This window comes from Mugil cephalus, chromosome 13 (assembly GCF_022458985.1).
Source record: "Mugil cephalus isolate CIBA_MC_2020 chromosome 13, CIBA_Mcephalus_1.1, whole genome shotgun sequence".
Classification (NCBI taxonomy): Eukaryota; Metazoa; Chordata; class Actinopteri; order Mugiliformes; family Mugilidae; genus Mugil; species Mugil cephalus.
The window spans coordinates 25,405,762-25,423,530 of NC_061782.1; the positions used below are offsets into that span (position 1 = coordinate 25,405,762).

Consider the following 17,769-nt stretch of genomic DNA (forward strand, 5'->3'; position numbering starts at 1 on the left):
ATCTGCATCCCTCAAAATGTTCTTCGTTTCTGCAAGCAAGCAGTTCATGTGAGGAAATCCACCAACATCTCTGACCAGAAGTTGTTCTCTTCTGAGAAATGGGCTAAAATCAAGGGTTCACTTACTCTTCCACCATACATCTGTGCAAATAATTCACTTTCTTGAATAAATAAACACAGGAGCATGATATTTCTGTTTCATTTGTTTGACTGGGTTCTCTTTTGAGGACTTTTGTGCTGCTGATGTCTTGAGACATTTTCCCAGAGTATCACTGTGCTACAGTACATTTTCTGATGAATCAGACGACCAGCCTTAGTTTCCTTCCCATGTCTATCAATAAGCCTTGGGCACCCGTGGTTCTGCTATCAGCTTACCGGTCCTCATTCCACAGATTGCCAGTACTACTGGAAACATCCCATCCCTGGGGAACCTAACAAGACCTGGAGATGCTCTGACCCACGCATCTCGGCATCCCAATGAGACAACTCAATCAACTCCAGGAGCTGATTGACTTTTTCTGAATACAGCCCTCCCTTTGACAGTTATTGCAACGAAATAGTCTTAGAGAAGACAGACAGACATTATTTACTTCTTGTGCCAGTGGTTTAATTTCAATGTATAGATGTGAATGTGAATAAGGACCATAAAAAACATTGAAATATCAACAATCTACTATACCCAAGGGAAAAAAGGATTTTGTTTTAAAGCCCTGCAAGTCACCCTTGAAAGTGGAAAGCAGAAAAAACAAGTAGTTGAATTGCAACTGCTGCATGTAGTTTGGTTTCTTCAAGGGAAACTGTAGTAGAAGAATTTGTTCAGAATGACCAGTTTCTTTGCCCAGCTCCTGATATGTTTTTGGGATGTTACTGGTATAAACCCTTTAACCACATAAATTGTTTGTACCAATAAGATCCCAAAAAAATGAGCCTTGACGCTCATATGTACACGCTAGAGATAAAACCGAATGAGTCTTTCTTATTTGTTTCATCAACAAAACTAAACTCAAGTACTTTACACATTTATTAGAAGTGAAGAACTAAAAATTATCTTACTTTACAGAGGTTACATTGTTTGTAACAAGCATTCTAGTAAAGAAATCAGTTTGGTCAGAGAATGATCAAACAAAACAAAAGGAAGATAAGAGGTTATAAAGGTCGTACCCATGATGTCCAAGTAGTCCTCAGCCAGAACACTGGGTCCGCGGTCAATGGGTTTACCTGAGCCGTTGAACACACGCCCTGAAATAGAGACAAGATTTTCAACAAAAGTACAAACCTACTACTATTTTATAAGTAACCGTTTGAATTTCAACCTCCACACAAATCAATTTTAATTACTAAAACCCAAAAACAAAATGAACTTCACTAGATGACACTTCCAACCACATCTGATCTTTTCTGTTTTCTCCCAGAGTCTTAACAGATACAGTGAGAGTGTTTTGATAGCTCTTGTCATGTAATTATAAATTCACGGACACGATTAATGATACTTCAGAAACAAATGCAGGTATACTTTATGCATCTTTTCAAATGTATGTAACCTTGTGCTGTACTGAGATAATCACATTGATTGAGACATTCAAGAACAGTCAAATAAAAGCACTGATTCAGGGTTGTTTTGTTTTCACCATTTACCGAGTAACATCAGAAATATTTACACAGGGAAGAAAAGGCAGTAACACACTTGAGCTCATCATGCTTTAAAATGTTCATCTTCATGTTTAAACGATGCAATGATGCTATGGAAACTGTCTAGTCATAAAGGAAGAAAACCTGAACAAAGGACTTCATTCTTTAGAATGCAAATGCTGGCGCCGCTCTTACCCAACATGTCCTCTGACACCGGAGTACGCAGGATATCCCCAGTGAACTCACAGGCCGTCTTCTTGGCATCAATGCCTGATGTTCCCTCAAAAACCTAAAAAGTTTTAAAAAGAAAAAAACTGTTTTCCTGGCATTGTGGTTCCATTGTCACCATGATAGCATGCAAACATGTACTTATGGGCAATATACTCAATGTGAAAGTGGGTCTCACGGGAATGTTAGTTTTTGCATGTACACATTTTGCCATAAACTAATAATATTATAGTCTTCATCGCCTTTGTTGTTTCATAATTATTACCATGCTGAAATAAGTAGTGGAATCCATTTAGTGGCAGATATTACAGACTGGACTAAACTGATGGATGGACACACAAGCAGGCAGAGGAAAAGTAATAAACTTTCTTTTGGCACACAGGCACATGCACATGCACTCACGCACACCTACACGCACATTGGAAAATGCGCCTGAAAGAGTGGCTGCATGTCGCCAGTAGCTCTGCGAAGAATAACCTGTTTAAGTTGTTCTTAGCATGTTAATGGTTGTTTTTTTTTTTTTTTGTCTGACTTGTTGTTTTTATGTTCTTTGAACCAATCAAATGGTTTTTGGTACTTTTTGTGCTTGTTTTTTGTCTTGTTTTTTCTGGACTTTTTGTTTTTTGGTTGTGTCGTGGTTGTGGAGTTCGGCGGAGCGGTCGTTGTATCCGTTGGTGTTTCCCTGCTATGTGTTTCCCTGAGCTGCCCAGAGTGAGACCCGAGACTCCCGTTAAACTTCAGAAGAAGTGCTTTGGATGCCAGGCTGGATTTGGAGGTGGAGGAGCGGAGAAGGAGGTTCAGGTCGGCAGCACCGTCTGTACGCATGGGGAACGTGAGGTCTTTGGCAGCGGGATGGATGGACTGTGTGTGGTTGATGGGACCCAGAGGGAGTGTGTTGTGTGAAGTGCTTTGGAGACCTGGTTCATAGGACCACACTACATCTGTGCCTGGCTTCAGGACTTTACATGCAGACACACTCCGTTTGAATTTACATCCCTCCCTCAGCCAATAAGGAAACAAACACCATGACGACACGATCCGCACCACTGTTGCTATGCAACTGACCAAACATCCACATCACCTTGGACACTATTTTGACAACTACTTTTGTATATTTTCATAATGCTAATTCTGTACATTTTTTTTTGATTACATTGCTTATTTTTATTTTACTTTAATTTAATCTCATTTTATCTTTCTTGTGGTTTTTATGAGTGTTTACTTTTATTTGCAATGAAGCTATGGTGACAAAGTAATTTCCCTCATGAATCATTAAAGTCTGTCTAAGTCTATTCTTGAGTAAAATTAGTGTATGTATAGATTGCAATTTCCTTTATTATCATCTCCCGAATAAATTATTTTAAATATATATATATATATTTATATATATGTATGTATGTATGTATGTATGTATGTATGTATGTATGTATGTATACACACACACACATAAATATACATATTTATGTATACATACATACATACATACATACATACATACATACATACACATATATCAAAATCTTTCAACCTTTATCAACTAATAAGACACACTCTTACACATACATGTGCTTTCAGTCAGCTGTAACACACTTTCTCACCTGGACGACTGCTTTGCTTCCAATCACCTCCAGGACCTGCCCGCTCCTTTTGGTACCATCCGGCAGGGTCAGATGAACAATCTCAGCATATCTGGGAAACTAGTTCAAAGACATTCAACACTGTGAAATCAATAGAAGAGAAACCTCACAAATAGAGTGGTGACGTACAATGGTTTGCTGAGTGGTACAATCTCCAGTCCTGATTTCATCAATACATTATTAATATTCACACAATACATGAGCAGTAAAGTAATAGGAATTAGAGAACTCATTCATAGATATCCAGTATAATAATGACTTCTTAGCAGCCTCACCTTCACATTATCAAGGATCACCAGAGGTCCATTTACACCTGACACGGTGGAGTAGGCTGAAACAGAGGAGAGACACAGTTCATTCATTCATGCCCATTTCCTCAGCCGAAAGCCACCAATCAACATTGGAATAACTAGGGTTCGCTACAACCACCACATTATAATCACAAGCTGACCTTTCACAGTGAGATTTAAACAGCTTTCATGCACTTCTAGGCCCAAATGTCAAAGGCAGGCAAATGTCAAGAAAAAAAATGCAGGAAATTCACTTGTGTTCAATTACACTGGGTTAGTCCTGAACTTTGCAATAATCTAGCACTAAATAAAGGGTCATCATTGATGAAGGTTAGTGAGAATTGCCTGTGGCCTTTCTCAACATAAAACCATAATAACCTCACCAACATGGACTGAAAGAATATTCGAGAAAACTCAAGGAAACCTATTCAATTAAATTTTATTTATATTGTGCCAACTCGTGACATAAGCATTCACGTATAGTACTGTCAAGGCCTCACAATATTAAAAAGTCAACAATGCCTCTTTAAGCAAGCACTTAGTAACAGTGGGGCTGAAAAAGTTCCCTTAAACAAGAAAAACACCATGCGCAGAACTAGACAAAGGGTGGGCAGCTGTATGCCTAAACAAGGTGGGGTGAGAGGAGAGCGGATAGAGAAAAGATAATAATTGAGAAAGAACACAAACACTGGGCAGAAAGGTAGGACCAGTAAGTGCAGATCACAAACAGCTGCAGCCAAGGATATTTGCAGGAAGAGAGGAAAAGGAGAGGGAAAAGCACAAATAAGATATAGAAGAATACACAAATGTAATGACGTAAAATAATGCCATATAAAGCATGGAGAGTTAAACAGAGGATGGGACAAGACAGGCACATGTTGAGCTCAAGCTCATCTTTGTTCAAAGATACAAAGTACTTCAGCTTATAGGGGTCCTCAATGTTTATTGTGGATCTGCATGATATAAAGGGATAACACTTCCAGTCTTAGTCATAGTACATTTCCATGTACTGACATGTAAGTCTATAAGTAACAATATTACAGAATTACTAAGGATAAATAATAGACAGTGACCCACAAAGGCACACTGACACATTTTTGTGTGTTTATTTTGTCATCATTTATTCAAATGAGGCAACAACTCAGCTGACTCTAGCAACGTGGCTTCAACTTAGGAGCAAAATACTAACAAAACCCATTAACCAATGGAATCCCAAATAGAAGATATATAAAGGAAGACGACACATGTTTCCGAAAGCACAAGGTCAAATACTATACAACCACATACTTTTCATAAGCAACATTTTTTCCACAATCTTTGTCCTGTTTTTACATTCAATCGTGCACCTCCTTTGAGGACAAAGTACACATATAAATTGACAAATAACACAGATGTCATTGCAGTACACATGTTTGTTAACCTTGTAGTAATGGGCACCGAGTAGAAAGCAGTAAATAATAACAACTGCGCACACAGCACCTTTCAGATTCAAAAACGGCAGCAAAACAAGACAATTGCAATGTATTCTTGGAGAGACAAACTTGTAATCACAAGTAGATGGCAGAGGCCATCAGTGGAGAGGAGCGACCTCAACCTAATATGTTCCTTTCTCTGAATTAAACAGAAATGTTTGCTGAGCTGACATGGAAGGGAATTCATCGCGAGGACCACCCCGCCACAGCTGCCCAGGCACATCTGCAGAGCTGGTGGGTAAAATGCAAAGACATAGAATTGAAAGTGGGAGGGGGTAGGGGACTGAAGGTGGCAGCATTGTTTCCACTGGGTTTTCTATCATGGTCTGGTGTTCTTCTTTATGTGCGAACCGTCAATCTCGGGGGTGATATCAAAGGCGCAGGGAAATTAGAGCAGACTGGTACGAACATAAAGCACTAAAGCTTAGCAGGGTGCATCCACTATGCCACTAATTAGGCAGGGGCCAACAAAATAACCTGTCAATGTGCTACAATATTGCCGCCATTTCCCACACACACACCTGCATTTCAACCTCTATTATCCAGACACGGAGTGTGTGTTTGTGTGTGTGTGCGCGTGTGTGTGTTGAGGGTAGAATTGGAGGTGGTGCTGGGAGGGTGCAGTAGAGACTGTTAAGAGAGCACGATAAAAGATGGCTCAAGTGTGATGATAAAAACCAAGGGCACCACGGATACAAAAAATACATTTTCCTCTCCAAAGTAAAATGAGTTTTACTCTAAACAGCCTTTATTTCAGTTGTGGCCTCAGGGCCCACAATTTGGTGAATGACTCAAGTTGTCACACACATTTTTGTGTTCTACAAAACCTTGTTTTGCAGCGCAAGATCGGGGTGGCATGTAGTTCATGGATAACCTTTGTTTTCCTCATTTGCCAGTGAGAAAAATGAAGCAAGTTCATGGTTTAGTTACCACATTGTAAGTGTCAACTACTCAAATGATTTGCTCAAATGTGTAAAAAAAATTTAAATTTGCTTTTAAAACTGCAACTGCAAAGACTGATTCAAAGTTGCTCAGCTGCATGTAAAACCAAATGCAGAAATAGCTCCTAGCAACATACTTCAGTGTATGTGTCAGTGTTAGGAATCAGCATGCATGTGCTACTCACCCTGTATATAAATATGGACAAAATGTCCCCACAAAACTCACGCTACTTTCCCAGGGATACGGATGGTGCTATTTTGCGAATTTGGAGCCAGAGGCTGAGCAGTACAGTCCGAAACTGGAGTTGCGTTATCACTGACCCACACTTCACTTGCGTTTTCGTTTGATTACTACTATGGTTTGCTCTGGTCTACTTCACCCGATATAAAGAAATGTTGGATTATACACTAAACTCATTTGTTTCTACGTTCATGGTCCTACAGACTGCTTCACAATGCAGTTGGAATGGCAACTCGTAGTCATTAGGATGTCACAATCTGTTTCTATAACATCAAATCACTTAACTTAATGATAATAATAATAATAATAACTCTGATAATAACTGTTACATACAGAAAACACTTATGCATGTGTCAGCAGTATATTAACTACCGACATTGACAGAAACCATCCTTGAAAAAATATGGTTTGACGTGCATCTTAGTGTCTTTGTTTCGGACTGTCACCAGGGGGCGCTCTACTTGCTTTCACTTCATTTTTGGGGAGTTATTCCGTCGGCCAACTTCATACAGTTGATTGTTTCACTAGGCCCATTACAAAATATAATGAAGATCTTCAGTAAGGACTAAAATTGGAACTTGGTATTGACATGTGATTCCTGATATTGCCATCTGCATCATGCCAGTATACAGTATCATGGTTCAAATGAACATAGCAAGAGGTAATTAAGGTAATATTGTCTTATGCCCAAGCATGCCCTTCAATTATAATATTTTTTTAATATTTAAATGCCCCCCTGTATTATAGGCTGTTACAGTTAGCCAACAAATTGTGCACAAGCAACAAAAAAAAAAAAAAAGACACATGGCAGTGGGCTACATAATTATATAGGAACCGCTCGGGAACACATAATTCTGCTGCATCTTAATAAACAACAAGAAGTAAATATAATTTTAATAAAGTAACCCTCCTTTGCGACTGCAAATGTGACGATCACATCAACACAGAAATATATAAAACAATTTTACATTAAACTGCCTCATTTACATTCATATCATAGATTCATAGCTTACTTGAAATAAAATATACCCTGTGGCTGTAACATCCAGTTAGGGAGCGTAGGGATCTGCTAGACTTGAAAATGTATGTTGAACATTAGTGCAAAGTGGCAACTATATGAGGCAGCAGCTGAATATTACACCCATGTGTGGATGTAAAACATCTCCAAAACCTGGAGGAGAGCTGTACAATCTGACAAAACCATCACATTCATTCAATGCCTACATTAAAAGCAGTCTCTAAATTATAGGTGTAAAAAAGAAGAAGAAGCAGCTTTCAAAGCTGTTGATTTTAAAGTCAAATTCTGAAAAGCACCCACCAGCTGCTAACAGCACCCAAATGCTGCATAGAGTCAGTAAAACGAAAAAAATAAATAAATAAATGAAAAAAATGAAACCAAAAAAATGACACTTAAGTATAAAAGTGTCGTATAAAATAAAAGTAATGCTGCCTTTCTTTTTGTCCACACTGATGGCATCAAAAATTTAGTTTGGAAAAAAAGGAGCTGGAATAGTCACTGGATAAATGCTTGGCATTTACATTCAGTGAAGCTCCAGATAGAGTGTAAACAGACAAGTTGCAGATTGTGGTGATAGGAAGGCAAAATCAAACTTAACTTGTTATGAATCAATCATCAGCATTTAAGAAAATTAGCCCAATGTTGGCCGAACTTTCAAGCACAACCCGCTAGCATGTGATGATTTTTAGACAGTATTAAACACCTAGCAGCTAAAAAAAAACAAGAACAATTAAAATTGTTCTTCTGATCTGAAAACAATTACTACTATTGAGGGTTTCAGGAATTCCATTTGAATGGTGACGGAATTTTACTTTTAATACCTTCACCCTTTGAAAATAGAGATGGCAGGTATGAAACTGGAAGGAGTATTTATTTCTGTTATAATAGTTACATTTTCCCAACTACCTTACAAAATGAGCAACGAAGTACATCATCAATTTCTACTTCTTACAAGTTGAAGTGTTTCTAAAATTCATTGCTTAAAACAAATATATGGACAACTTGGTGGCACAAAGTTGAAGTGTGTACAGTCTTTGAGTGAGTGGGATTAAAGGCCTAACCTGAGCCATATATAGTAGCCCATCTTTATATGAAAGGAAAAGAAAGATAGGACAGTTCAAGGTACCCTCTTAAGTATAACTATAACAATAAAAAAGTGGTTTGCTCTCTCATTTCACAAGGTAACGACCGCTCAATGGGCTATATGTTCATGAGGTGTGAAGTAGCAACATTTCCCATTAGGTTTGGAAAACTTTCTCCACCCCTCTTTTGCTACTTCAGCTCAAGTGCAGTGGTCCCCCGGCTTGCATGCAACAGCAGTGTGGGTCACCCTGCTGCCTGTTCAGCTGCCAGAGCCCTTTGTGTACAAAGATGTTAATTGGTCCTAATCTGCCACTAGAAGCTGTTTTGGTAGCCTGACCTCGCACCCTGAAGGACACCTTGGTGTGAAATACTAAAGAGTCCATTCAAGTACCACAGAAAAGAGGCACAGAGCATTCCAACACAATTCAATTTCCCAGCTGAAAGAGGGGGGAACTCAAGGGGAGGAAAAAGGGAGGAGGGAATTGGAGCTGGGATGGCGATGGGGGCGCATCATCATTCTGACAATAAATGAGCGCAACAAAGCAGTGGCTGCTGTGATCTGCAGCCTCACATTCACGTCTTAGCCTCTACTTCAAGGGATTCCCACAGCCCCACTGGACATGGGAATGCTAATTGCCTAAAACCTACAACCAGCTCTCACCCCACCATCAAGTACTTGCACACATCCACAAGCCCCAAACATGACAAACCGACATGGAAATATGACTCATAATCCTCAGAGCCTCCTAGCTGTACTGCTGACATCTGCTTCTAAATAATCAATTCTGATTCTTAGAGGGACGGGATCAAAATAGGCCACCTGCTCATTTCACTTTAACTCTTTTGTTAAAACATTTCTCACACTGCGTTACTTGTTTTTTTTTTCTTCTTTTCTTGTTTTTTGTTTTTGTTGTTTAAATGGAAAAAAACACATTCTGATGGTGTGCTTCGTGGACTGTAATGATGATGACATTTCTGACCGTTTTCACCTTCTCACCAGTTTCAACTGAATTTAAAGATGTCAATGATGACTGTAGACTGTAGCAGTTTGTGTTCTTCTCCCTGAAGTTATGCTTTTATAGTGTTTATAATAAAAACTCATTTTTTTTTAGATAAATGTTTTAAGAGATTGTCTGAAGTGCATTGACTTACAATTAACAAAACCAATTCTTTAGAGACACCAAGCATTTCATGTCAAAAACTCCAAATGCTAACATGGAGTCAGTAAAATGAGGTGGCAATAAAATAAGGAGGTAAGAGAACAGTAGTACAGCAACTTCTTACTGAAACACTTAAGAGATGGTTAAGAGAGCAACCTGCAACCATGACCCATATGTCTGAAGTTATTTGGGACAAAGAAAATGTATGTTGCAATGTATTGTGGAAGACACAATAAATACACACACAATAACTTCACCAATGCTTGGCTGCTAATAGACACTAAAAGCCAGAACAGCAAACAGAAAGTCGCTTTGTTGGGAACTTATGGCATTTGGATTGAGATGTATGTGGTGCTAAACAGCAGAGTAACAACGTAGTTCTCCACATAATCTGAGCATTGTACAATTAAATATGCTTTCAACAAAACGGCTATGGTCGAGGACTTTCCAATTGCAGTCAGGTATTTTTCTGTATCAATTCAAACACACCCCGTAATGAAATCTGGATGGCATGTTACCAGCCTCATGTTCTGATAAAAATTCAGTGTGGCTATGCCAGGTTAAGAAACACCTAATCTCTGCAACATTTTTGACATCAAGTCATAGCAGATAGATATATGTTCCAACCACTGCTCCACAAGGTTTGGGCAGTGGTTGGAACAGTTTTTGCTGGAACTCTCTGTACAATTATAATTGTAATATCAGAATTCGGATGTTTTTTCCCCTAAACTACAAGTTTATCTCTAAAAACACAAAACAACGTACCCAAATCGAACATCTGGTCTGCTGCTGTAGTCATAATTATTCTAAACAATTTTGAAGATAAACTTACACCAAGGTTTTAAAAAAGTAGGTTTTTCTCAAAACTACACAATAAAATAATAACAATTTGAGCATGTTACAGTAATACCATCATTATTTTTCAATAGTTTGTAACTGGACAATTTCTTCAAACGTTCCACATATCTCTGGAATGACAAATATATAAAGAAATTATTTCTATGTTTTTTGGATACAACAGCAATAAATAAATAAATAAATAATAATAATTTTTCTTGTTAACCTGCAGACCTGTAACTAAAATGAACCGATGAAGGCCAAGCCGAACGTACCGTCAACAAAAGGACAACTTTAAGAATTAATACAAGCAAAATATCACCGGCCAACCTGTGATTTGACACCTCCACAGCTGTAGTTTTAAAAAAAACGTACAAAATGAGACAGGCTTTTTAACCCTGCAGATACACTGGTACTCCATATAAAGAGGACTCCCTACCTCACTGCATTGATTGTGAGGAAGTGTAATCAAACTTGGACCTGGAAGAAATTCAGGAACAGAGTGGAGCCTCTTGTCTTTTTGCTAGTGGGTAGTTTTAAAGAGAGCAAACACTGTCTGCATAATGACGCAGCTGGTTAATGCAACAGTTTTATCATAAACGGTGGCGGAGTATTTTGGTTACAATAACTAGAAACATTAGCTTTGACAGTTTGTTGCCATTTGCTGTGGCGGTTTTTGACACGCAAGGTCATTTCACTAAGCTCTTTATTAGGTTTCCTCATTGTGTCCCGATACAAAACTATAGTTTTTATCACAGTCTGACAGACCCTTGCAGATTCAAAGTGAAAATTAATGGTTTAAATTAATCTGATTCAATACACAACATGGAAGTACAGCATAAGTCAAGACTGTTTCCTGAAGCATAAAAACAGGCCTTGACCTGGGTGTCCTAAGATGTTGTTGATTAGGACCTTTGGTAAACCAAATACCCACAACTACACTTATTTTGTATAGCTGATCTATGTGACTGAGCAACATGGCCTTCAGTTCAGCCCCCACGTGCATACGACATTTTTTTGTGTAAACACTGCTCTAGCATACTACTGTTCCTTCAGTCATGTTGACAGGCCTGGGTATATGAATACACAGCAATCCAGTTCAAAGAGAAGAAAGCTTTCGGCAACTGAATGCATACATACAAGTTTCAGTACAAAATTCTTAAACACACATTGGGCTTGCTGCACAGATTTAATGTTACGGAATCAATACAGTCATGAACAACTAAAGGACAGCTAAAGATATACACAGGCAAATGCTGAAGCAATGCCTGAGATACTGTATGTATCCAAAGCTAATTTCCAACACCAGTCCCTTGATGGGTGCCACCACACAGTCATCAATGACATATTACCATTTATACTCAATGCTATATAAAATCAATAAAAAAACAAGAAAAGGGTATGAATCAAATTTAATATGAGCTTATACATACATGTGAGTAATGACTGGCCGATGTTATGGTTGGAGCTCTGGCCAGACTTGAACCAGGCCTTAGTTGTTGTGGAGTTGTGGAGAACATTATAAAATCTTCCATTTTAAAATGGCAGGTAGTGAATTCCAGAGTGTTCACTCTTTAATTGAAAATACAGTTTGTTCAAACGAGGTCTTACAACGTCACATTCCTTAAAAATGTTAAAAGGATGAAATCATTTCACTAATCAAGAATGATGCCATTGTTAAGTCCCAAAGTGTGAGGGGAAGTTGAGCAATGGAATGGGGAACTTCTTGCATTGTATAATACATGGTTACTTCTCAAAAATGACTAACCAATCCTTAAGATCAAGAATGCCAAGAACTGATTGATGTGTGGTCAGTGATGCAGGGGTACCGTTCACGTGGATTGGTTTCTGCTCATGCAACAGACAGAAATGGTGTCAAATCCTTAGCCTACATTTTAATGTTCTTTCATGAAAAGAATGGCAAACGCCCACAGAAGTCTTTTTATCTCTACTGACAAGCAAGCTGCTTAAGCCTAATTAGAATGTGGATTATAGAAGTGTTACAAAAATAACACAGATTTTATAGAAATTACTTTCATAGTGACAGATGAGACATTTGTTTATCGTGACTACATCATTACCAATAATTAAATCTTCACAAAGAAGTATAGTGCCTTGCTCCATGTCTTTTCATAGCACTAAATGACAGAATGCACCACTAAAACAAAGACGAGCCATTTCGTGGGCTAATAGCTTTTGTCGCATTTGACATGAGAGAGACAAAGGCCTCTTAAAAGAAAAGACTTGGTCTGATGAGAAATTTTATGTATTTGTTTATTTCCTTGTGCTGTCTCGGAGTGGCTTTTCAATAGCTGCTTCTCTTAGAGCTCTGTCAAGATAATATGGTAGTGAAAAACCATCTCAACATTGTGATCTTATAGTGCGTTTCATGCGTGGCAACAGGCCATACTGAACAAATTCACGTATAAAGTGTGTTATTTCCTATACTGTACGTTGATGTTATAGTTTAAGTGGAGAACTTTAATTGTCACTGTGCACAAGTTAGAAATCTCTAGTAACAGGCTGAAGTCACGAGACATTGCTGCAAGAAAAATGTAGAAATTATATTTTCATCCAGTCGTGATGTTTGGGTGGGTTTTGTTTAGTGCAGAGACACATTGTCCACGACTTAGTCCCTACCACTAAATTCAGTATGGAGGAAGAACTTAGAGACTCACACAAACCAAAATGGAGCAGCTGCTTCGATGACTGTATTTTCTTCTCAAACGGAGACAGCAAGAAGAGCTAGCTCCATCCATACTCCAGTAATATTTATGGTCTGCCTTTTTCATGTGGAAACATTTGGGGTGGGAAACACATAAGAGGGTTACCTAGGCAACCAGAATTTGGAATGTCGAAGTGATGCCCTTTTTGCCATACAACCCTGAACAGCAATAGAGGGTAGGCACATGACGTCACAGCAAGCAGAAGTCTCCGTGGTTACAGCCACTGGAGATTAGCCACATTGGTTAGAATCTCAGGCTTTAATGGTGTCTGAATTGTAAAATTAATAAAAATAAATAATTAAAAAAAGAGGTGAAGAGCTGTTGTACTTTTGACTGCACCCTGAGATTGGAAATTAGATCGCCGCTTTACAAAGAAACAACTGGAATCCAGTCACTGAAATATACCAGAGAAAATCAAATTCCACTCGCATTATCTGGGTCTCTCAATCGGATAATGAGAACTCCGATTTTAACTGGAGTAACGTGTTTACATGCCCTTAAGTTCTCCTGTTATAGTCTGATTAAGGCAATAATTAGTTTTTTTCACGTGCATGTAAACGCACTGAGTGCTATCAGGTCCTTGTGGCCCTGGCTATTTTTCAAAGTATTGCATCATAACTGTATATGCATTGTTTGAATGTAAAAGGCCAAGAATGGGTATGTTCCCTAGAGGGTTAAGTTACTTCATAAGTTATGTTCTGGAGGGCTGTCAGATAAGTTTGTCGATGTTGTTTTTACATAGTTACGGCCAACAGTAACTATTTCACTCCAACAATAAATAACAATAAAACAATAAACAGAATATTTGCAGTCACTCATCCTCATCATACAACATACAGTACTGTACGACTAGCATTAATTCTCAGTAAAGTTCTTAGCATTAGCATCTTTTATTTAGCAACATTTATCATAACTGAAATGACCTTAAAGTAACTTAAACCAAGCAAAACTGAGGCTAATCCAGATAAGGGGATAATCTAGTCGTTCAGAGCCGTTGGAGCTGTGTTGTATAAATTACCAAAAGGTCATACTTAAGTGTAAATATAGTGTTTCCCGGCATTGAAATCAGGTCCATATAAATATCAGGATCATTTCTGCCACATGTCAGTGTTCATGAACCATTTGTTATTTGGTGGTTCGTATGGATCATTGTTGTGTCCAATTGCCCTTAATGTAATCTGATAATCCACATTTTCCCCGTCATTGACATCGCTGCCGCCCCTGGCGAAAGTGCCAGGGGCCATGACCCTGAGTGGGTCTCTGTTTCTACCCGGCTGGCCTTCGGCAGATGGGTCCCTCCATATGAGCTGGATTCTGCTCAAGGTTTCTTCCTGTTAAAAGGGAGTTTTTCCTTGCCACCGTCGCCCTCAGGCTTGCTCTGGAGGTTGCACGCTGGTTTTTGTGAAGCGTCTTGAGACGATTTGTATTGTTATTGGCGCTATATAAATAAAACTGAACTGAATTGAATTGAAAAAATATGGTGAAATGTAGCAGTAAATACAGGGAAAATGTGGATGTTCAGATCAAATTAAGGACATTTGGACTCGTCAATGATCCATACGAACTAGAATGGATTTGGAAAAGTGGATTAGCCTCAGTTAGGATGTAGTTAAATAAAAGACGCTAACGCTAAGAGCTTTAGTGAGAAGTAAAGTTAGCCATACAATACTGTAGTGCCTCATTGTAGCATTAAAAGGATGACGAGGACAGATGGCAAATAATCTGTTTATTGTTTTACTGTTATTTATCGATGAAACTGAAATAGTTACCGTCGGTCGTAAATACACCAAAACAACAACATCCATAAACTTATCTGACAGCCCTCCAGAATGTAATTTAAGAAGTAATTTAAGGTATGACTTCATCAAAAAATACAGCATAAATTAATATTATCTGCCACTAAATGTGAACTACAACACCAAGTTTCTGTGCCTGGATTCCAATTGTTTGTTCGTAATGCAGCGATCCATTTACATATTATTTTAATATGGTATTATATTTGTCATCCTGCTAGAACATGGGCTGATATTCTTTACCTAGAAACAGAAAACTGCACCAACATTTAAAACGAATAATAAATTATGAATACATAATTTCCCCTTGGGATCAATAAAGTAATTCTGATTCTGATAAGTCTCAAATGAAATGTTCATAACAGCATTGGGTCACTTTTGCTCCTGGAACATGCATTTATAGAACTGAGTCTGAAGTCTCCATGTACCTACCGACAACAGTAAAGAACAGTAGTAAGTTGAGACATGTTTTAAGTATACGACCATCATGTAAACTCAAGCAAAGCAAGCTCTTATGTGAAGCAGGCACAGAGAGAAAGAACTTCACAATTAAAGACCTGTTCGCTGACTTAAGGTGATTCCTCAAAATATTCTTGATGTCTTGAGAACTGAAAAAAGACCTAATTCCATCTGTAAAATAAAATGTTTCCTCAGTGTCTAAATATTTCCAAAGGCTGAAGCTTGACTGAAAGAGAGAAACTCCAAGTATGCTGCAAAAGAGGATCCAAGAACTAAAAGAGGAACAGATGCTTAACTTTGGTCTGCAAAGAGTTTAGCAAGAAAACTCATGTTCTTCATGTTTTTTGAGTTGTTCCTAAACCATATGTGCGTGTGTGTCAGGCTGCATTCAGCTGGGGATGGTTGTCTGGTCTAGATGAGTGCTACATAACATCCACACAGATACCAGGTCCAAAAGCATGGTCACAAGATGGTGAGTGTTATTCACTTCACCTATCACTCAATGCGTTTACATGCAGAGCTTAATCGACCTATGCTCAAAATTAGACTTTCTGACTACAGTCCTTGCCCCAGTTTACATGCAGCAGAAGAAAATCGAATAACTGATGGGAACACGTCCTCCTCCTCCTCCTAATAACTCCATTTTAATTGGAGTAACGTGTTTACATGCACTTAAGTTCTCCTGTTATAGTCCGATTAAGGCAATAATTAGTTTTTTTTCCACATGTATGTAAACACACTGAGTGGTTTTAATGATGTGGCTGATCAGTGTATAATGTGAATATTAAATCTGAAATATATGAGGAGGACATTAAAAGTTTCTTAACGGTGCTTAAACATACCATTTAACTCAAATTTGCTGCCTTGTCATCAGAATGACTCCGTTTGCTAATGTGTTAGATAAGGGAAAAAAAGAGCACACTACTCTGCTACCACAAAATTAGAGAATTTCAGTAGCATGATTGTTAGATGTTTTTAGGACAGGGGTTTTATCACATGTTGCATCCTCTCTGCTTTGCTCTCTGATGGCCTGAGCTCCATTAAGTCATTTCCTTCCAGGTTGCTGAAAGGCTTTTAGTCCACACTTGCCTCTCTGACACTTACACAAAGGAAAAACCATCACCTTGCTGACTTTCGTAACTCAGGCCTTCTTCTACTGCTTAAAAGACTCAGGCCTTCTTCAAAGTCATGGTAAAAGCTAAACTATAGACTTACACACAAAAGTTTCAAACAACACCAACTCTCTGTGTTGATCCTAATAATTTAATCAGCAGAACTAACAAATGAACAATGAGGCGACCACATGAAAACGGCTAATCATATTAGTGATAAAGGTAGATTAGGATAGATAAATAAGCTCTGCTCAACTTTTATAGGAAGACAATGAGACAACTATTAGCACCTTTTCTTTACAGAACACAACTATTCTCAAATCCAGCATACCCGTCTAAATGTTTGAAGTCACCAAACCCCATGTGATCCAATGAATTGATCAAGTGTGAGGATTTATCAAAGTCTAGTTCTGGAACTAAAATTCACATTTGTAACTCCACAATTAAACAGTTTTATGGCTAGTTCATTGTGACAAATTAAGCAATTTCATTCAATTTTAAGTCAACTCGGGATACTGAACTTTTAGCAGAAATTCATTTAGTTGCTGGATTAAGATCAACAGTAACCATAAACAGAGGATTCTTAAAAGAAATCTAAGTTCCTGGGAAGTAAACTGTTCTACTGATAAACTTTAAAGAAAGGTGCGTTAAAACTAGTTGATGGGACGATAAATAATCAGAAAAAAATTGGCATTTGTAATCAATGTACAGATGCACAATATACAAAACTTAACATTTCAGCTTCCAACAGGCTAAATACCTTGAATACGATATACAGGGCTTTGTGAATCTGAATCTGAACCTTTACCCTATTTTGTTGCAATTTATTATATTTACATGGTTACATTTATTTGTGATGTTAACAAAACATTAAAACCACATATTAGCAAACAAACAAATCATAAGGGTCCCCAATCAATAAAATAAATGTTTAGCTGTAAAATAACATAATCACAAACCTTAATAGCTATTAAAATACACAAGCTTGATTTCTAACAGTCCGCCACTCAACACTAAAGCATAACAACAGCTAAATTTATCTACTTACACTAGTAGTCAAAGGTTTGGACGCCTTCTTGTTGAATTGAATGAGAAGGTGTGTCCAAACTTTTGACTGGTAGTGTATGAGCAAGTACCGTACTTC

At 38.1% G+C, this 17,769-nt stretch overlaps 1 protein-coding gene across 1 annotated transcript in view; it reads right to left on the reverse strand.

Moving 5' to 3' along the window:
• The window catches only part of atp6v1ba (ATPase, H+ transporting, lysosomal, V1 subunit B, member a), a 31,081-nt gene that overhangs the window by 11,903 nt on the left and 1,409 nt on the right, over nucleotides 1-17,769 (reverse strand). Inside the window, exons 2-5 of the mRNA XM_047602959.1 lie at nucleotides 3,769-3,824; nucleotides 3,455-3,553; nucleotides 1,824-1,917; nucleotides 1,161-1,238 (exon numbers count right to left, since the gene is read on the reverse strand). Coding sequence (XP_047458915.1) covers nucleotides 1,161-1,238; nucleotides 1,824-1,917; nucleotides 3,455-3,553; nucleotides 3,769-3,824 — 327 coding nt within the window. The remainder of the gene's footprint in view (nucleotides 1-1,160; nucleotides 1,239-1,823; nucleotides 1,918-3,454; nucleotides 3,554-3,768; nucleotides 3,825-17,769) is intronic.